This window comes from Ciconia boyciana, chromosome 2, assembly GCF_034638445.1.
Source record: "Ciconia boyciana chromosome 2, ASM3463844v1, whole genome shotgun sequence".
Taxonomy (NCBI): Eukaryota; Metazoa; Chordata; class Aves; order Ciconiiformes; family Ciconiidae; genus Ciconia; species Ciconia boyciana.
In genome coordinates this window covers 130,412,199-130,434,449 of record NC_132935.1, presented here as the reverse complement: position 1 = coordinate 130,434,449, position 22,251 = coordinate 130,412,199, and the positions used below count along the sequence as shown (strand labels likewise).

At 41.5% G+C, this 22,251-nt stretch overlaps 1 protein-coding gene across 11 annotated transcripts in view; it reads left to right on the top strand.

Moving 5' to 3' along the window:
- CREB5 (cAMP responsive element binding protein 5) overlaps positions 1 to 22,251 on the top strand; it is a 262,926-nt gene that overhangs the window by 184,310 nt on the left and 56,365 nt on the right. For 10 of the 11 annotated variants that reach the window (XR_012041160.1, XM_072854058.1, XM_072854063.1 and 7 more), the window contains 2 exons: positions 2,776 to 2,902; positions 5,057 to 5,167. Coding sequence is in view for 10 of the 11 variants with exons in the window: in XM_072854058.1 (XP_072710159.1) it covers positions 2,776 to 2,902; positions 5,057 to 5,167 (238 nt within the window). In the remaining variant the exon portion in view is untranslated. The remainder of the gene's footprint in view (positions 1 to 2,775; positions 2,903 to 5,056; positions 5,168 to 22,251) is intronic. The other variant, XM_072854060.1, reaches the window with a different exon arrangement.

The window sequence follows — 22,251 nt, the reverse complement described above, 5'->3', positions numbered from 1 at the left end:
GTGAGAGTACACCAGCGCTTTCTCCTTTCCTGCCCACTCCTCCCTGCCCACTCCTCTGGGAGGAAGCCCAGGGTGCATCCATGGCAGGGGCTGCAGCACACGCTGTTCTGCTCCTCAGCCACCCTGGTGCGGGAGTCTCAGCCCTTCCGTCTGGCAGCTGTCGCACGGACTTTAAAGTACGAGGTAGAGAAGACCTGTTTGAGCTTGTTGTCTGCTGCTCTGCAGGACTGCAGTTGTGGTGAGGATGGGCCAGTGGGAAGTGGACCCTGCTTGTGGGGGTCACCACAGCCTCTGGAAACCAAACTGAGATTGCTCTCCTCTTCACATTCAGCCTGGTATCTCCTCAGTTCTTTTTTTCTTTTCAAAGGATCACTGAATCTGCTTTTCATGCTATTTTGACCCTGTCCTAATGATTCGTCAGTCCTGTTGTGTGAATGAGTGCTGGTACACAGAGCAGCTGTGTTCTAAGTGGAGAGTAGGATGGGTCAGGGGCTGTGTACTTTATTTTCTGAGCTCATTTTTCCTGCACTACGTCCATTCCACTTACACCACCTCCACGGCTCCCCAGGCTTAGCCTTGTGCTGAGCTGACCGTAGAGTCCCCTATCCCCAAAGCCGATTCATGCTCCCTCACAGCACTTCTTGCACCCTCTCACAGGGTTACACCACATATTTGGGAGACATTGTCCTGAGTTTCTTTGGGGGGATACGAAGATGTAAAGTACATCGTATTCCTCCATCAGCAGATAACCAGGGAGGCATAGGAGGAGCTTCTTGTCTGTATCTGAGATACATTTGTTGTTGTTTTGGGTTTTTTTTCCCCCTTCTGAATAAGTACTGTATGTGTCTGGAAGGATTTTTAAAACATCCTTCAAAACACAGGCTTTTTCTCTCTGTGGAGAGCCAACACAAAAGGATGGGTTCAGTCATGTGCAGCTGCTAAAGAGAGGGCAGCTGAGGGCAGAGGGGTGGGAGGAGCAGGGGAGTCTGGCTATGAGGGGGCGGGCAGGGCAGGGACTTTGAGGTGGCATTTGTTGGGACAGAAATGTTTCTGGGAGGAAAGGGCTTGAAGAGAGGAGGGTTGAAGGACTGAAAGTCCAAGCATGGGAGATACTGGGGAGTTTTAGGGAAGAGGGGATTAGGTGGTTTGAGCTCTGGGCGGAAGAGGATGAGACTTGGAGGTCAGAAGAAGCTGGTGTTGCCATGAGACAGGCACCTCTGCTTTAGGAGCCTGGGTGTGGTGTCCTCCATATGGGGTGTCTGTGAATCCCATTGCTCACAGCCTTTGGCCTCTTTGCTTGTTGTTAGATAAATGGAAGCGACAGCTAAATTTAGAGGAGGGGTGTATGCATTCATGATAGCCAGTATCACTTACAATTGGAGGGGCAAGAAGTAAAGCCCCGTCATTTGGTGTGACACGGTTCAGACCAAGTGGGAGAAGCGACTGTCTTCCCCCTCGCAGCTCTGGGGCTATGAATCTGCTTCCCTGACCAGCCCAGCCCGATTTTGAGGCTTTCATGGCTAGCTGTGGATTCGTCACTGAAGCAAAGGCTGCTTCTGCCAAGGCTGAAAACCAACCTTGATGTTTAGAGGCTCCAAATGTCTTTAGGCTCTTTCCATGCTCCCTCCTGCAGAGGCTCTTCAAGCTCCCCGACTATGCCCCCTTCTCTCCAGTCCTTCTCATACCTTTAGGGGTATCTTCCCTGCGTAACAAACAGTGTAAACCGCGTACTATACTGCAGAGCATCCTGCTCTGCGAGAATTTAATGTACTAACTTGTACTAGCAATGCTTGTCGAGGCACTGTATGTGAAAGCTTTCTTATTTTCATGCTTTTTGAAAAGGTAACAAGTTATATTTATCCCAAACTTCAAGCAACTCATACCTTCTTCAAAACTAAAAGAACAAAAAAGGCTGATTAATTTAACTAATTCCCAAGACCACATTCTTAAAGGCTATTTTCAAAGAGTAGTCCCAGCTTTGTTTAATCCATTAATTTTATGATTCTTCTTTGTGAGTGGGCCTGCTTTCTCACATGCACTCTTTTCCCTGTGCTGTACTTAGAAAAATCCTTCTAAATCTTTTGAACTCCTTTGCCAAAATAACTCACTCTGCTTTTTTATAGTCCGTACTTTTTGCCTTTACAAGCTACTTAATCTGAATGTAATTTTGCTAATTTTCTTTCTTTTCTTCCATTTTCTGTGCCCTGCTGGCATGCTAATTGGTAAAATCAGGAACCTCGCTTTGGAACCTCACTTGGTACAGTCTCACAGGAGCGAATATAAAGATCGAGATGAAATACTAATTTTAGAGTAGTTTATTTACAGGTGATAAAATTTCAAAATTATTTTAAGAGTGTTTAATTTTCTGTCATAGTCTGCAAAATTATCATCCAGATATTTTTGTTCCTGAGGGCTGAATTTACAGCAATGCACTGATGTGGCATGCCAGGAAATTTTCTTGCTTTGTCTGTAGAAATCTTTTGCCAGCCACTGTAAGATGCAGAGGTGCATAAACTGAGACGGGCTGTTACATTTATATTCATGTTCTATCAGATGAACTATACTGGTGCTTTAACTGATAAATAGCAGAGGGAAGGTGATTCATCTGTTTCTTGAAAACTTTCTGTTCTACTGATTTATGCAGGAGAGGACAAATGCTGGATTGGCTTATCTGTGCCAGCTTGTCTAGAGTTGCCTGTGCCTAGCAATGGCTGGCACGGTAAGGCTTGTTTTGGTCTCCGTAGCCCATGACAGCTTTCTTTCCTTTTCTCCTAGGCCTGTCCCAGGTTCTCTGTCTTCACTACTGCACCTACACAACCGACAAAGACAGCCTATGCCTGCCTCTATGCCTGGCACCCTGCCCAACCCCACCATGCCTGGATCTTCTGCTGTTCTCATGCCTGTAAGTGTTTTGGTTTGGGTTTTTTGGGGGGGAGGAAGGTTGGTTTTTTGCTTGATTCAACCTATGCAGAGGTGAAAGTCTGCTGGATTGTCTACAAAATCAAAATGCAATGAGCTAAGGAAGCTGGACCTTTTTCTCTGCTTCATCTTACACAAGAGTATTTCTGGTGCAGTTAATGGCATGTTAATTAGCGTGAGAGTGATTAGAAACGGTTTACATGAGACTACAATTTCTGGTTCTCACACTTGGTCATGTAGGTGAGATCAGTGTGTCTGTGCTGGAACAAAAAGATTTTTCTCAAGTCAGACAAAACTGGAAAAGCCATGTACATAAGTTATGCCAGTGAACTCTAAGTAATCCTCTTGTTTGTGGGAGATAATCAGCTAACAAGAAAAAAATGTGACTGACTTATCCAGCCTGGTAACTTGCACTTAATTAGAATTTGGTCGTGATCGCTGTTCATCTTCCACTGATTTCTGCAGAGCTGGGAATATTCCCCATCTTCTGGGAGACAAAGGGTGCTTTGCAATTGTAGCTTCAAATTCTTAAATGATTTTATCAACCCTTTCAATATAAGACATTTGGGCAGATAAGGGGTGGAGTTGAGTAAGGATGGCATGGGGAAGAGGGGATTGAGAAAGGAGAAGTTTCTGTTTCATTGCACGATGTTTGGAAGGCAACCTGAGAGCAATTGACCATGGGAGGGACGAAAGCACTGCTTGTTCTGGCTCTGCGGGAGCAAGGGGGACATTCCACAGGGCTACAAAGATTCAGGTTTGGCTGCTATTTGAGCAGTCATTAATAAGTTATTAATTAATAATGTATCAATAAGGCTCTCCTGGAATATCGACCAGGAAGTTCAACAAAAAAAATATAAGACATGTCACTGTGGGCAGTTTTTTTCTGGCATGATTCCTGAGGAACCCGAAACAGAGCAAACATCCTGCTTCAGTGGAAGCTCAGGGGCTTCGGGTTGCTGCTGGGGAGCCCTTTAGGCAGCTGTGCTTGCAGACAAGCAGGTGTGCTCTGGCCGAGAGCCCCAGAGATGTGAGCATGGAGGCGAGACGGACCCTATCCGCTCTGGCTGCCCCGGCCGCAGCTCCTGCCCCACAGCCCTCCTGAAAGGGCTGCAGAGGAGATGGCAGTGGGAGCTGCTCCTGTCCCATGGAGAGGCTGAGGGGCCCTGCTGGAGGCAGCTTCTCCCCCCCAGCAGGCAGTGGGATATTGCCCTCTCCTCCACACCCAGCACCCATTCTTGCTGGGATCATGGAAGGTGGGACTCACTGCCTCGCCACAGGGCACAAAAAATAGCTCAGGGGACAAAAAATAGATGCTTGGAAGAGCTCAGGAGGATTCAAAAGCTTCTTTCTTGTATGAGCCAAAGATTCAGGGGACTGGCCCGAAGCAAGGCAGGATGCTCAGCTCCAGTTGAAAGCAGCACCATAACCCTACTTATCACCCCTGCCAATGACTAGCGGTGTAACAGGCCTTGCCTCTTTTCGGGGAAGACACTGCAGGAAATTATTTTATCCAGTCCTTACTGCCATTAGGTTTTGTTGGAAAAATTGTATCCCTCCCTCCCAGCCTAGTGAGATTAGCTTGCAGAAAGGGCTCTGAATAGCCAGGAGGAGTTCTGTGTAGTTTTTTGCTATCTCAGCAGTACACGAAAGGTTCCCTCACAAGACATATGCAAAACTCTTCTCAGCTGAGCAGTCCGAGTGAAGGAAAAAGAGCCAACTTGTTTTCCATATACTCGAGATTGTAGATTTTTATTTATGTTTTTAACAAGCTAAGTTGGGCTGCACTGACAGGGGAAGCCACAACTTTATACAGCGATGCTTTTAAAACCACTTAACTCCGAGTGTTGTTATACTGAAAGGGAGAAAATCATTACAAAAAAGTGCAAACCTGGGTGGCTGCTACATTTGTTTAGTAAAGAACCCTTTTCTTTATAATTGGCTGTAAGTTTTCAGGGCCGATTCTGATGAAACACACGCCTGCGTGCATACACACACGCAATTCACGACACAGATTGTTATTTTTCCAGTCATGACTTGAAGAAATAAAGCTGAGTGCATTTAAATAGAAACCGAGCGTAAATTCTTGCAAATGTCTCCAGACGTTTTCAAACTTTTTTTTTTTTTCTTTTAAAAGATGGAGCGACAAATGTCAATGAACTCCAACATCATGGGGATGCAGGGGCCGAACCTCAATAATCCGTGTGCTTCACCTCAAGTCCCCCCAATGCATTCAGAAGCCAAAATGGTAAAAAGAGAAAATAAAATAAAACTAAATTTTATTTTCTTATATTGCTCTTGCATACTGGTTACCCAGACAGTGGGGGATGTAGCCAGACACTGCTTACTTCATTCTTAGTCATATGTTATACTCTTTTTTAATACGCTGCAGTAAATTGCCTTTGTGTCAGTTTAGTCTATGAACTTTCAAGATGTTCCTAGTCCTAGCTGAACTCTCGGTGAGAGGGAACTGAAGAGAAGGGTGGGCTATCTGATCTGTACTGTGTTAAATAGGATTTTTGGTGCAGATTAGTAGAATTTAAGTGAATGGTCTGGCTGGTTCTCTGATGGTGTTTGTGCTCCACAACTTGGCTTAAAGAAAATTGTCAGTTAATAAAAAGTGAAGTAAAACATGTCTGATGTGGAGAGAGTGTACATGGTCTTTGTTTTTTCCAGATAGGCCCATCGTGTGTCAGGGTAATGGCAGTTTTAGAAAAGCAGACTGAATGATGTATATAAAATTGTGATTTTTTCTTTTGCTTGAGTGCAACAAAGGTGTTGCTGTCAAAAAGAAGAGTCAGAATTTGGACAAAAATGATTTACTTATATCAGTCAAATGTCATAGTGGTTTTTAAAGTTGTGTGTCTTACAAGGTCAAGGCTTCTCAGGCATATGTACTGGTATAGGATTCATGTAGGTAAACTAAACTACAAGTGGGCATTTGTAAGTTTTCCCCAGCTTTATATGCACTCTTGTGGAGGTATTCGGCACTAATATCCCTGGAACCGAGTTCATCAATGTAGAAACACTTAACGCTTTTTCAGTTTCAGAACTGCCATTTTCTGGCTAGTGGAAATACGAGGACAGAAGTTTGCACTTTAACTCTGTAGGGTTTTTATCCTCTCAAGATATCTCACCATAGTGGAAAACAGGAGTAACTTCATTGAACTTCTTTCAGTGGCATTTCGCCAAGGTAAAATTGTAATAAGTGAGAGAATGAAATCAAGCCGACAAAGATTAAGCAACCACATGTTTTTATATATTTCTGCTTTGCATGACTGGTACAGCTTTTAAAGTTGTTGTCATCTATCCTGAGGCAAAGAAAAATATCTTCTCGTCTATAGGTATGGTGCATGCAAGAGACTCTTGGTTAAGAGCAACAACATAGAGGAGCTTATTCTATCTCTGTTTTCTTAGATCAGATAGGTCATGCCTTTGCCTCCCTGTTGGTCTGGGTTAGGCTGTTAACCCAGCCTCTGTTAACATCCCATCTAAAACCACACTCCGTAAACATGCATCCAGTTGGCCAGAAGAAGAGCGATAGCCAAAAACGCTGGCTCCCCCAGCCAAGGAAAACCTGTGGTCAAGAGTTCTCTCTCTGCTGTACCACACAGTGACGGTGACATGCCAAATGGCAACAGCATCTGCAGCAGAGCTTGTTAAAAACTTTTTGGAATAGGCGAGTGTTTTTTCAACTCAAGCATAGCTGAGCCAAGCTAAATACTCCTTGGCTGAATAAATCTAAAACTGGCATCTGTTTTGGGGACTAAAGGTTCTGTAGTTTACTCTCCCCCTGCCACCCCCTGCCTTTTTTTTACTGGAAGTGTGAGGCTACTTAAGAACAAGATTAAATTATTGGTGCATATGGTGAGAATTCTGTGCTTTAATAGCTGAAACTGTACATTAATACAAATTACTTTTTAATCTGGATAAGCAGGTTTTGTCCCTAAACTTGACGTATGAAGGCACGGTTCTTTCAGACAGAAATTGCTATCAGTTCCAAAACACAGTATAGTGAACAAGCAGCCCCTTTGCTTCTCAGGGGCTTTCTGCCACTCTTCCAGAGGTGGAAAAAATCCACATGCATTAACTCTTAAGAGTAAGAGGCATAATTCAGAGTTCCAGGACCTTTCTTCTTTTTAAATGCAGAGGTTTTTTTAATATCCTATATTCTAGTTTTATACTTCATTTCTGCTTGAGCGTACATGTAATGTAAAAAGCCTCTTCGTTTAGCCACTGCTTTGAAAACAATACTCTGCAGGAACACAAAGTGGAAAAAATGTAGGAATATTCAGAGCAAAATTATTTCTTACATGTAAGTTCATGAATTTTAAATCTGAATCATCTGTATTACAGGCATGTTTGTTCTTATTATTAACTATTTCACTTTGCTTCATGCTCAAAGGATGAGACCGCATACTCTGGTAACTTTTTTTAAAAAGTGGAAAACGAGGATGCTTAGTACCTTACTGGATTGCGTCCTGCATTAGGAAGGAATTTCATATTTCCCCAGATTCTGCTAATGCTATTACTGCTGGTGCATCCAGCACTGCATATGTTCTCTTTGGCTGGCCCCACTCTGCAAAGAATATATGTGTTGAACACTAGGCAGAGTCATCTAAGCTGCTTGCAGCTAATGGCTGCAGTATCTGGAGAAGTTTGGGGGACTTTGGGCCTGATTCATCAGCCGTCCAAATCCGTGGCAGATGGATCAGCATTTTCTTTGTGCCTACATGAGAGAATGCAAGATAGGCTCCTCTAAGATGTGAGACCCAGATGTGAGACCAAATCCTTCTGGCCTCATGCACATGAAAGTATGTACCTGAGCAATGCAAGCATGATTTGTTATGCAGCAGTTGTAACACTATTTGGTGACTCATGTGACTTAATTTGCTTCTGTAAAATAAATATGAATAAATAATGTAAGTATGGATGCTGTGTGATGCCAATCTTTTTAGAGAAAGCAGATAGATAGCAAAAGGTTCACACCCTCAATTGGTCCCTAATCAGTTTGCAGTAGGAAATGGAAGCCAGTCTGATAAATACATACATATATGAGCATGTACACAGACACATATAGAATGTGTTGCATTAATGTTTCTATAATATGTAATTTATTTATCTATTCATATTTTAATCAGCTTGTATTACCTGGGATTTATAGAAAGCCATATTCTGCCACCCAAAATGCTCGTTTTCTGGTTTAATTTTTTCAGGAGAGTGTTACTTCAAATATTAAAGTATTGTAGATGACATCCCAGAACTGATTTAATTTATCACAACAATCTTAGTTTCCCTCACAGTGTGTCTCTCAATTAGGTTATCACCTAATGCTTTAAAACTGTCCTAGTAAATGAATGAGTGAACATCTAAATCAATACCGCTTTCGTCTTAGATTCAGAGCTGAGTGGATAAAACCTTTCTGCTGCCCACCAAAAACACACATTGATTTTGTATTAAAATATATTGCATTGGAAAGTGGAGGAAACATATAGCTGTAAGCGTACATGGTAAAAATACGCAGAATAGCACGTGTAGCATATTAACGTGTGGTTCAGTAGGCTGAGAATATTATGAAGTTGGAATTGTGGCGGTGCCTTTGCCTTAATATACTGCTTACATACAGTTTGGTTTGCAGTTTCAGAGTATTCAAGGTTTTATAACTCGGAGGTGCAATACCATGTGGATTACCAGAGTGAAAGATAAACAGTGTGCACTGAACCGCTGGAAGGCTGCACGAAGGCAGGTCTTGGTGGTGGAGCTGATGCCTCTCTATCTGAATTTTGCAAGGCATTGATCTTTACCTGTAGAGATTTATGAGCTCTGAAAGGAGGTATAAAAAGCAGGCTGGCAATGAAAATAATCTAGCTTAAAAATACAGTTTTCGATTTGACCTGTTAATTTTTTCTTTCAGCCTCTCCCTCCGCCCCTTGCTGGATATGTAATTTTATAAAATTTAAATAAAATATAATATGTGTGGCTTGGCTGTGCCTGCCTTCCTGACAGAATCTGTATGGTTCTTTTTAAAAAAAGAAAAGAAGTGGTTTCTATATCAGAAGTATGTAGGGTTGTGGGCTATTGTTTTTGCCTTGTACGCATTACTAGGTTGAATAGGAATAATAAGAAGATTAATTTGAAAGTGTCTATCAGATGTAAGAATGAAAACGTACCAGAAAAGAAAAACAATAAACCAGTAATGAGCATGTTCCTAATTATAATGGTAAAATATCCATATTAACTGAACCTCATAATTTACCTAAGAGTGCTGGACAGCTTTGGCGGAGGAGGAGAGAGGTGAAAGAAATTGTGGTTAGCCAGTTGTCAGCAGCACTAATTTTTATTCGACTTAATGAGACTTAAGGGTCCAGATCCTACTGGTGGCTTTGAAAATCCCAGTCCAAGCATTGCTCAGCTATCCATCCCAGCGGAAAGGCAGGACTGGCTGGGGGGACCTGCGTGCATTTCCTATGGCTGTCAGACAGGCACTGCTCGCTTTCTCCAGAAACACAGCACGTCAGCCAAGCGGGAAGGGCTCGGCTGCAAAGGTGGCCGGCTTTCCTCGGATGCAGACTGGGGGCTGTGTTTGGATGGAGTCTTCTGCTGCTTCTTGTTTCACAAATAACGTGCGTTTCCGTGCCCGTGAGCTGTGGTGGTGCAGCGGGTGCAAAGGGAGAAACTGCTGGCGTAAAGCCCTTACCCCTGGCCCCAGTTTGGTACTTGGCTCAGCCATTGCAGCAGCCGTTGGGTGCGGAAACAAGAGTGCTGCCCTAACAGCAGTGGCATCCTGGGGCAGCTGGTGGCCTTGGGAAGGGCATCCCGCTGGGTACCAGCTTTGGACCCAGGTCTGCGAGGTTTCCATACTGATTCCAGGCAGGAGGCTGGCGCAGGCAGTCTGGGCAGGATCAGAGCCACTGAAGCTCTAGGTTTAGCTACTTAACGCTTCATGACTGAAGATATTTTGTTAAATATAATAAACAGTTTGAAGTCCGTGTTTTCCTATCAAGCTGGCTGGGAAAGGAGCTGCTTTAGTAGAGCAACACACATTGCTTCAGGGCCAGAAGGCTTTTCTTCACACGGATTCTGGACTACTGAGCAGAAAGAAAAATGTCACATCTCTGCAGAGCTTTCAACAGCAATTTCTCATCTTGTCCTTCACAATAAAGCAATGAAAGCAGTGTAAGAAAAAAAATGTGCCAAGTGAAGCTTTCCAATTTTAAAATAAAAAGACTTGTGACAAAACTTCCTGTATCGGTAACTGAGAAATGTTTTCAAGGAAGGGACTGTTAAATAGTTAAAAAACACGGTGCTTTTGCAACTGTTGACAAAACTCACTGTTCTGAAATTGTATCTCCTGTTACATTTGCGCTTGTGTTTTAAAGTCCCCAAAGCTAACCTTTCAGTGTGCTCCTGATCTATACTTTAAAATCCTCCCTGGGCAGTAGCTTTGCCTGCAGACAGTATGCCTTGCTGTGGATTAAGGTATTAACGTGATGGGTGAAGCTAATCATTTTTTGTTTTGTTTACTGAAACAGGGCCTCGTACCCGTCATGCCTAAATGCTGGATTATGAACTAGACTGGGTAGGAACTAATTCTTCTTAAGCTGTCAGTGGCTCAATAAGCGCAATAGAGAAGCGAGGCGGTTCAGTTACTCATAGCTGCTGCGAATATGTGTTGAATATTTGATCTCGCTTCTCCCGAGTGCATACAAATTGCGTTGCTTGTTGCAGACACAAGTTGTAACAATTCCTTGCATTTTTCTTTCTTTGTGTCACTTTATCCTGCGGTGATCTTATCAGCACTATTTCCCTAGAAGAACTTGGATTTTTATTATTTTGTTTGCCTTTATTCAGCTGGGTGTTAAAATGACCTTGCTTTCTCCCCCACCCACCAGCCCTCACCCTTTCTCTTTCCCTCTGTTTCTCCACCACCCTCTCTTTCCTCAGAGGATTTACCGTCTTTGTAGATTTGTTTCTCTTTCTCCTTTTCCCTCCAGTGTCCACCCTGATTTTGTAACCATAGCAATAATTGAAATACAATCCTAATATTTGCTTGCTGTAACTGTCATCTAGCCCAACACATGAACTGCTGGCTTTTGTGTGTTGTAAGGTTTTGAAACTTAAGTCAGATGCATCTGTATACGTGAGGGCGACTTGTTTGGTGGTGAACCATCCCTTCCAGAAAAGGTTTTGTTTGTGTAAAGTTGTGTGTCAGTGGGAGCTGGTGCAAGTAAAAGCAAGTCCTTATGGTAGTGAAGCCAGGGAAAAAGGAAATTATAAAAATAAAAACAAGGTTGTGTTACAGGGAAGTTCTGCTTCGCATAGATATATTTCAGTCTTTTGCTTGGAATTTGTACAGCTTTCACTTTCCAAGATTTCCAAGATGAATAATGAAAGTTGTTTTGCACTTCAGGCCGCTGCGTGCTAAGCCCAGCATTTGCTTGGGAGGTACGAGTGCATCTCATGACAAGCGATGGGCTTTGCAGTGGAGGGCATGGTGTTACGCACTTTACCAGCTCCATATTTTAACCACTGAGGACACAAGAGCTGGAAGCAAAAATCTCATGGCAATAAATCTCTTCTCTATGGACACGCTTAAAAAGCATTTTCTAAAAACTATACAGTAGCTAATGAAGCAGTTTATTAATTATGATAGCGTTCCTGTGAGATAAATAATTTTAGACTGTTGAACTGAGAGAGAAAAGTGAAGTGACTCACTAGAGGCCACAGTTTGTCAGTGGAAGAGCTGAAACAAGCACAGAAGAATTTCTGGCTGCCACTTCCAGAAAACAAAACTTCTGTCTGAGTACAATTTATGTATCTGGGTTTTTTTCAAGTTAATGTTACTTATTAATATTGGTAATATCAATATAATTGTTGAAAGGTAGTATTTTCTCAGGACTAGTGAAAGAATGGGGAGACTCTGAACTCCTCAAGCTTACAGGGGGTACAGACTCAAATTCAGGATTCAAATCCAAAGGAAGGTGATGGTTTGTGTTTGGATTTAATGCCCCTGAAATTTCCTGAACTTTACTGATGAGATTTTGGCTCAGAATGACAAAAAATTAACTGATCTTCTGAGACTTCTGTCATCCGAGATGATGGAAGCCTTGTGAGATCAGCTTCCCTGGCATCGTGGCTTTCACTGAAATCTCAGGAGAGCACTCACTTTCACATAATGTCAACCATATCCAAACCAGGACTAACGAATACCCCTGTAGAGCTCCTTCTAAGATCACAGGCATATTTGAAATACTGCTGCAAGCTGTGTTCAGTCTGACGAAATTCTCACAGCATTTGTTGTTTCTTCTGTCAGATATGGCCGGTGACACTTTTCAGTGGTGGGCGGGTTATATACTGTCTTCCAGATGTTCATTAGTGCAACTTCTCTTATTTATGTTCAGAGAGTTATCAAGGAGGTAATTTAAAAACTCGGACAGGCTGGGTCGCCCACCCTGGAAACACTTACGCAGCAAACTCTGCTCCACTTGCGGTTTTTACTAGCAGATTGCTGGCCAGTAATGTTTATCTGAGCTTTTAGTCTATGAAATGCTATGAATAATCTTCCCAAATGTGCTCTGTAGTCAGACTGCGTGGATGTAGTGTAGTTGGTCGTGTCCTCTGTGCTCTGTATCCTCCTTCTACTACACTTACTGCGTAGCCCACCTTACCAGACTTGCCCAGGGGCCCCGAGCAGTCTTTACTCACAGCTTTTTGCTCATGTGCTTGAGGACTGATTGCAATTTCCCTGGCAATGTGGGCACCTCCAAGTTACTCTGCTTTAGATAGTGACTTATGTTACAAAGAAGACAGCAAAATTCTTGATATAACTGGAATCATTTCCCATTAGTATTGCAGAGGCAGGGGGAACATGGACTTTGACCAGCTAAAGATGAACTTTAAAGATTTGACTAAAAGACTGTCAGTCTTTTAGGAATAGAATTTAATTTATGCAAACCTCCCTCTTCTAGTCATGGATGTGCTGTTTTTTCTCCTATTCTATATATTGAAGTCACACTGAAACCAACTCATTACCATATTGAAACAATGTTCTAAAAATCTTATTTTAAGATAGCATCACATTCTTGATTTAGTAACAATATCAGTGTGGAAGTACTTTAATTTAGGATTGTTACCTTTGTTATATTTTCATTCATGAAAGCTTGGTCTTAAAATTATGTTGTAAAAAAAAAGAAAGCTTTTGTAAAATAGAAAAACAGCAGCCAAGATTCCTGTAGCTTTGTTTTGCAGTCTACTGGAAATGATTTAAAACAAAATAGCCACCTTTTCACTGCAGCTCAACTTGTCTCCTCTCCTCTCCATTTTAATTTTCCAAAATAAGTGTTCAGAAAGGAAACAAGCCCCATAAGCAGCTTAAAATGAAATTTCACACTCCTCTAGCTTTAAAAAATCAGAGGCAACATTTTTGGTATAGTCAAAGATTACTTTTAAAATTTAGCCCTGATCCTCAGCTGCTGTAAACCTGTGTAAATTCATTGACTTCAAGGGAACTGTGTGGTTTTTGCATCAACTGAGGACCTAGTTTATACTTCTGAATCTCAAAATTTTCCTTTAGGCAAGCTCTGGCCCTTCCACAGTTTGATACTGCCAGGTAAGCATTTTGTTGGTTTTGGCTTTTGGTTTTAATGTTATTCTTTTATTTAGAATACATGTTATTCTTTTTATTTAGAATATATATTTGCCTCTTCTTTTTTCACGCTGGTGTTTTGCCAACTCTTCCAGCATCTTACATGAACTTTTTCTGACTTAATTTTTCAACTCTGCTTCCTATAGGTGTTCGTTACATATATTTAATGATAAATTATTTTCTCTAAGCCCCAAAATAATACCAGGAGATTTTTTATAATCTAATCATCATACCAGGAAATCACCGGGAGTTTTTGACTTTCCTATATCAGTCAGTGACAGTTATTGGTACCTGTCCCTAATGATTCATAATGAAAAATTGCCAGATATTCCTTTGAAACTGATGGGTGATTCATGTTGTTATATTTAGCCCACATTATTCTGGAATGTTTAAATTAGACTACAAGCCACCTCTGAGTATACATGTGCAAACATAGAGTACATTTTTAGTTTCCCATCTGGAAATACATATAAAGTCCAGGGCTGTTTTCAAGTTGCAAGAAATATTGTTATATTTTTATTATGGTATTTCAGTTCACACTCATACTAATATGAAAAGTTTAGTAATGGCATATCCTCAATACTGCCCTCAAATGCCAAGGTTACACATGAAGTCCAATGGGATCTAGCAAATGTTTAAACTTTTATTAAAGCCCAAAGCCCAAAATAGACTTTACTAGACCTGTACAAATTATTTTAAATTATGTAAATATTTTTAATATGTCTGGCTTCTGACAGAACACCACTATACACCGAAGTATGACATTTGCCTTACTGTGCCAACTTTTTGCTTTTTTTTTTCTTCCCCAAATACCTAGCATCATTACTGGATTTGACTAGAGTCTGCTTTATGTGCTGCTTGTGGTTCAGGAGAAATATATGTAAAGAGGATGGACTGTGTTCCCGACTGTTAACAGAAGCTCTTTAGCATGAGGTTAAGCGTGAACTTTGCTTTGGCTGCCAACATAGCAGGCAGGAGATACCCAGGATAAGGGTGGGTGAAGTCCTGATCTGCTTTCCATCTGATGGCCATGTACAGCTGCTCTGAAGGCTGGTGTTGGTGTGCAGTGTGTGTGTGTGTGTCACAGGAAACTATGTATTTGGGCTTTTGTAACAGATATTGCTCTAACTTCATCTTCTAGGAATCCTCTTAAATTAAAAAGTCCTGCCAAAACATTAATATCTGGATGTGTACAAAATCTGGACTGAGTACTTCATTTAAACAAGAGGCAGTCGTAGGCAATAGTAACAGCTAACAATCTGAAGAGCTCCAGCTTTGTTGGTCAAATGTCTGCAGGTGTGCATGTTTGTGCACATATGCACACGTGTAATTTTTTTTCTTTTCTGTGGTTTTGGTGTTTTTTTTCTTCTTCATTCCATGTTCTTTTACTGTGCAAGCATAATCTTATCTATGCCTATTTGACTAACTTTGTCTGTCTATTTATTTGTGCATTGCTTTATCTTTTGTTAAGAAACTACTTTTCCTGAAATACTTCAGAATGTTGAAGAACAATAAATAACTGAAAATCCATCCATATTATCCAAAAATCACTTACTAACATTTAGGATGACTACCATTTGCATGAAAAATGGAAATTTATTCTGCTACATCAATTTGCAGAGAGTTGTCAGTCTTCTAAATGATGTTAGTGGTGGATTAGTTTGATTGGAAACTTGATCCAAACAATGTTTGAATTAGTTGAATAAAGAGTTCCCAAAGGTAATCTCGGGTTTATGTGAAAATTGGTATATAAATACATCACTGCTGAGAATTAAAATAGGAATTAATTGCCCTTGGTGAAATTTGTGGTTACTGGGATTGTCCAAGGATACCCAAATCCTTCATTTCAGAAAACAAGGTAGCTTCATTCCATTTTAAAGATTTTAGAAAGTAAAACTTCCCTTTCTTCTACACTTAAAATTCAAGATGTGTTTATACTAGTCTTAGTAAAACTGCTATATATGAAGCTAGTTTAATACTGCCCACAAAAATCTAAATAACATAGCTGTCACTTGTAGTACCCATCCAGCATGTGCTTTCCTCCTAGAGTAGGAGCTAGGCTAGCCCTAGGGCTCCTGACCACCACAACCTGGGCAATGACCAGCTGGATGAAGTAGCTCTAGAGTTTCTCACTTTACTGGTTCCCATCTTTGGTTTGTCCCCTCCACAGTGAAAACAAGAGAGACGATGAACATGCATTTCTGTGGAGTGTGTAAGATCTTTCTGCAGAGATTTTTAAGGTCTCAGGCAGAAGTGAAGCTCTCTTGAGTTGCATGTGTGAAGGAGATGATAAGCAACCAGGATTAAGTCCTGGATGTCTTTAACCAGAGATGCTGTAGATCGTGCTGAGAGCTACATTTCCCGAAGTGTCTTTCTTTCAGAAACACACTGCCGGCCTCCTGGCTGTTACAGGACAGGAGAAATCATGATGTGCACGTGGTTGGGAAATGGCATTTGCCTGAAGCTGTGGGCTGCCTGCAGGTCGATCTCCATCCTTTGTTTCTCAGTGGGATGTTAGCATCATGAGTGATGGACCGATATCCACGCAAGGCTAATGGTGACAGCACGTATGCCAGGTGCCTCCCTGCAGGAACCTCGGCAAAAGGCAAGGAGAGGAGCCCAGCAGGCTCCATCCAGACTCCAGGCGCTCCCAGTGTCGATACTGGGCAGCCATGTCCAGTGAGGAGAGAAGGTCCGCAGTCCTGGTGCTCCTGAAGTGAAGGAGAGTATGTGCCCTCTCTGTGGGGCGTAAAGCAAGACCCCTGCCCCCCTGGTGTTTGTAAAACACCATGAGAGCCCAGTTCGCACTGGCAGATGTCTCCTGCCCCTTCCCAGGCCTTGGTGGTGGGTAGGCACTGGTGCTGGGCTTTCCTTCTGGGGATCATGCGCAGGAAAGCTGACAGTGCATCTGTGTCTCTGTGGCTGCTCTTCTTCTTTGAAGGAGAAAACCACACAAGACACACCTCCAAGCTCCTCTCCTCTTCATTTACACACCTAGTAGGTAACGTTAGCATGGTATCAGTGAACACTGTACCTGTCCACTTGAATCTCCACATGGCATTTGATGTATCTCCCATAATAAATTATGTACTTCAAGGAGCAATAGCAATAACTGAGATTCTTGAGATGAGAAGAGTCACGTTACCAGAAGTACCAAAAAGGCTGATTAAAATTAAATGGTAGCAGACAACAGTTGTGTTACAAAGGAAGGCTCGATTACAGCCAAGTCACTTTCTTTGCTAACCTCTGACTTATTTATTTCTCCTGCATGCTGCAGTCTGCATACTCTTTCTGGTTGTAATGAGCATTAATTGATTAGCTGGATCTATGAAGAGCTTGAGCACTCGTAAGTACTATCCCAGTGGGTACACAACTAAATAGTTTATGAGGTAATTAGTATTTTAATGCCTTTTCTAATGAGCCTTTTCAGTAATGAAATCTCATGAGGACATTATTGGTTCATATATATTTCTTCAGACACAACAGAAGGTAAGCTAATGCTATTAAGAGATTTTAAAGCTAGTTTATAAAATGGTTTTTAGTAACTTATTTTTGAATACTTGCCTTGGTTCATTTTGCTTTATTAAAAAAAAAAGGCATCTTAATTTTTCCCACCGCTCTCTCTTGCACTCCTCTCTCCTGACAGAATTCTGACACTATACTGCAATTTCAAATAATTGGGATAATTTCTGAGGCTGCTACCCGATCTCCTAAGCTCAGCTGTAAGTAAATAATACCATACTGTCTGAGCGTGTTGTTTCAGATGTGTTCTCATCCTGGGAAAAAAAACAACTCTGTGCCTGGCTGCACAGTGCCTTGGATTTATGACTGTGTCAAGTTTGAGAGAATGACCAACCTCTACAAAGCTTTTCAATGTCAAGCTGAGCTCTATTCTGGAGACGCGAAAGCAGCACGGACCTTGCAACCATACAGGCAGTCTTACTTCACCTCCTCCTTCAGGTTCATTGGATGTAGCCCGTTTAACCCAGGTTTAACCCATAGTGGGAAGGACAAGTCTTGTGCCTTGCATTTTATTTCTCCAGTACCTAAAAGAAGATGGCTTCAGGTGGCTTTGCTGGGAAGAGTATTTCAGTGTGTGAATGGCTCATTTTATCGTTGGCCATGGGGACAGTACTTGCTTTTTGTTCTCTGGAGATCACGAGGTATCAGCAGCTTTTTATGTTCTCATCTCTTCGGGCTCACTTCTTCCAGCTGGGAAGTGCAGTCTTGCCCTGAGTGGGACTACGGCCGCAATTTAACAGCACATAGCGATGCTGTGAAACAGCCCGGGCCAAAGGCTGAAGCATGTATATTTTGGAAACCTGTTTCATAAATTAGTTTTACGTAGTCTAGGTGATGTATGCCTTAAAATACTTTGGAAACTTCATTTTAACTTAAGGATGTACAAATACTATTTCACACTAGAAGCTGTAGCAGCAAGACTGTAAGAAATTCCTCTATACAGATCTCATTATGTAATGTAAGATGTAATGAGTCTAATTTATCCTTGGGGTGTCTTTAATGGTGTCAGCACAGTTTCACGAAGGATGGATTTGGCCTAGGGACACCACCACCATAAAACCTGACTGTCTTCCACTGGTATTTCTCTCTCTGTCTCCAAAGCTTTATTGAGACATGTCACTGTGATATATTAATAGCCTAGTACTTTTTGATGACTCTGAGTTATTAGTAGCATGTGTATTGTTTTCTTCAAATGAATACGAAAAGCCACATTTTCAGTTAGGGTAACTGTAAAAACCCCCTCCAGAACATATAGAAACGGTGTCCTTTGACTTCACGTATTTGACCTTGCTTGCAATACCATGCATTAGCAATGCTTAGGAGATGAAGAACGCCCAACACTGACCACTGCTTTCCACACTGCCTGCCATCTCCACACCCTTTTGCAACGTGAGACCCAACAGCACAGGAAAGGCTAACGCCTCCTGTGTCAGCTCCTAACAGCACCCGCAGAGTCTCGGGTTTTCCGCGCTCACCCATGTGGTGCGGTGGAGCCCTCTCCTTAAGGCACAGTCAGATGCGCTCTTAGGATGGAGGCTGAACAGCCTAATCTGTTCCCTCAGCTGAGATTTGGTAGCTTCTTGTGTCCATGTTCGTGGTCTGTTTAAAATGCAAAATAAATCAGATTTGCCTGAATTGCCTTCAGAGGTGAGCCAGCCACCCTGGCTGCTCTGAGACCCTCTGCAGGGTCAGCAACCCGAGGGGCTGCGCCCATGCCAGTGCCTGGAGGAGGAAGTTCAAGCGAGAAGGTGCACATCAGGTTAGCAGCCCATGAGTAGAGGAAAAATATCCTCAGAGAAATATTTTGGTTTCCATTCTGGAAATTTCGTAGAGGGTGTTTCTGCTCTATATTCAGAAGCTTCCTTAGGGGAGAAATGATCCGTGAGCTGTCTCAGGGTAGGAGCTCTGAACTGTCTGTCTTTGATGGCCTTTGGACTTCGCTAAAGCCGTCTCCGAACACTAATGGAGCACCCTCAGAATTAAATTGGGGTGGTGGGGAGACTAGTTGCCAGACATTGCTTTTGATTTTGGTAATATTTCTTTTAAACTTGAAATGGGCTGGAGTTGTTTTGCTTACTTTTTTGGAGACTCTCTATTTTTGTTTGTGCTTCTTGAGTCATCACCTGTCTTTGCCAAGACTTTATTACATCTAACAAAAGGTATATTATTGATGTACTGTGGCATGCACAAAGCCTTTCTATGAACTTCACTGGACTTGTGGTCCTCCGAGATTCATTTTTCTCCCTGTCTCTGCTCCCAAGCAGGTCCATGCTCTGTGCTCAGCATGTAAATGCTGAGCAGGCTTTGACACCTCATTGGCTTAAAAGCCCAGTTTTCTCAACTTCTGATGCATTTAGATCAGTGCTCTTACCTTTTATTCTATAAAAACACATGTATGTATATACATATATATATATATATATATAGTCTCTTTGGTGATTGCTAAAAGAACAGTGGAAAAGTAGGCACTGGAGAAATGTCTTGCCTCTATTAGAAATACTTGGAAAGAGAAAAAGGCACTTAAAAGATAAGTTTGGCACTTTCTATTTCTTTCTCCTCCTTGTGTGTACCATGAGGTCATGATTAATGGCTTTCGTGATGTTTGGAGGGCAGAAATCACTTGTATGTTCAATTCAGGAAGACCTCTGAATCGGCGGGGCCCAGGGGAACTGGCAACTCCAGGTCTGGAAGGACTCGTGATGTCATCTCATGTGGCCACGGGGGATGCAGCTATTACTTCTTTAGGCATTATTCTTGGATAGTACTAAGGTGTGTGGGTTTTTTTGGCCTCCCAAACACATTAATTCTGCCCTGAGCAATGGAAAGATTCCCCACCCTCGGAGAAGGCTGTTTAGGATGGGGGGAGTCTTAATGTGCAGGGGCAGGGGACTGTTGGGGGTGTGCATGAAGTAGGACAACAGAGAGGACTCTAGACTTTACAGATAGACTTCTATGATGCAAACTGAGTTCAAAGGAATGGGAACCTGTAAATGAAGTTTACTTGAAATAAAGCTACTATGAGATAGAGAAACATACACAGAGAAATAGGATATTTTGACATTTATTCATGGCTTTCCTGGTGTGTCTTGGACTGTATAAACTCACTTCTATTGTGTTAGTGAAACCTTAGATTCCCTGAGGCCATAACTGTGACTGGAATTTAACTTCTTTTGCTTTGAAGAAAGAAGAGAAAAAGTAAATTTATTACAGTAGTGTAACTCCTGTCAATTCCACACATAAAGGAATTATGAACAAACACATAATTTAAGAAATTATGGACAAACTCATAATTTCCTGACGATTTCCTTCCAAATGATGTGCATTTTGAGAGTATATATTTTCTGTATAGAAGAAGGAGTGGAGTTGAATGCCTTCTTTTTCTTCAGTCCTTTTGTTTCAGTAAAAGAAGATGCTATTGAAGACGTTGGGTAGTCTGTCTGGTGTTATTGATGAGCTCTGCAAGAGATATGCTATCTCTGTTTTGCTTTTAAGATAAATGAATACATTCAAAAGGCATGGATAGTTTAAGCATTGTATTCTCAGGATATCTTATTTTATTGCAATCTACTAAATTTTAATTCAGAATAATTGTGTGTGGTATTTACAGTTCAATTTAGGTAATGTTTACTTATGTTTACATATTGTGCCTGGCTAATAGGTGGCAGATATGGAGTGAAATTAAAACATAGAGAACCCAGACAATAAACATCCCAGTTCACAGTTAGACTATGAGTCTTTGTGCTTTTTCATAGTGTGATTTCAGCATCTAATTAAGCAGATGCTCAAGTAGTTTGGGGAATCAAGTCTTAAATTGCTCGATTAAATTACTTTTCCCTATCAGCATGAACTTCAGTGTCAAAAGATAAATTTGCAGTCTGGAGCAAATATTTGGGATGAAAAGTATGACATAAACTAAACCACCTCAAAAAGCCAGAAATAAACTGTTAGCTAACAACACAAAGCACAAACTGGAAATGTAGGAAAGTACAGTATGTCTTACTACAGGGTTGCCTATTTTAAAGAACATAGAGCAAAGGATATGCCTGAATTTCATCAGTTCTGAATTGTTTTCTGGGAATATGCTACTATTTTGCATTTAGGCATTATTCTCATTACTAAGTTGGAACATTTCCTTTCCCACCCCTGTCAGTCACATTCCAATCAAAAATTTGTCCCAGTGCATTTTTGGGGATGGAGAACAGCTAGTGGCATATAATTTAAACTAAGTAGGATGAATATCCTAGTTTATGTGTAAATTACATAAAAATCAGGGATGTCTTACATGGTTAAGTTTCTTTAAGAATATCACTGCTTTAATTCACTAACAATTTTACTCCTGAGCAAAGAAAAAAAGATTTCTGGATTCGTAAATGAAGCTGAAACCATGGGGTTCGCAGTATGAGGGCCACCCCGAGTACAATGTCCGCATTAATCTTTGCTCCTTGCACAGGAGGCTGGAGCTGCCTGCCAGAGCTAATGAATAGATTCTGACTCCACCACGTTAGGCTATTACCAAATACAAAGGCTGGTCACAAATTATGGTTTGTCTGATGGCATCAGATAGAAGCATTAGAAAAACATTTGCTTAACAGTAATAATTAGTCAGCGATAGAGGCAAGTTTTACAGATTGCTTTGGAGCACTGAGGCAAATGTGGCTTTCTGTAGGTAAAAGCCTGTAGCCTGTCTAGTGATTCATGAAAAGCAAAAAAAGGTGCTTTAGTTACATCTCTCCTAAAGGTGAGACCAAACCACAGCGTTTCTACAAAACCCACATAACCTGTCCTTACTGCAAACACTGTAGTGTTTTAGGACCACTACCTTTCCTCAATTAAACAAAAAAAAAATCTTACTGGAGAGTTGTTCCTGGCTTGGATTAGGATCATGCTTGCACAGATAGAGTGCTTCACCAAGTGGAGTCTTTTTAGCTTAAACCTTAACAGTTAAATTAGAAGAAAACTCACAACTGGTGCAGAGGAGCTCAGCAAATCACCAGACAGCCTGAGCTGCTGAGATGCTTTCGTTCTTTAGCAATGAACTCATACCTTGGGCTTTTGTATTCTTGGGGAGAAGAATCCATAGTTCAGAGAACTGCTAGAAACAGGATGGTTAAATGAAGCCCAACAGTAAGCAATTCGTGTTACTGAAGCATGTCATTGAAACTTGG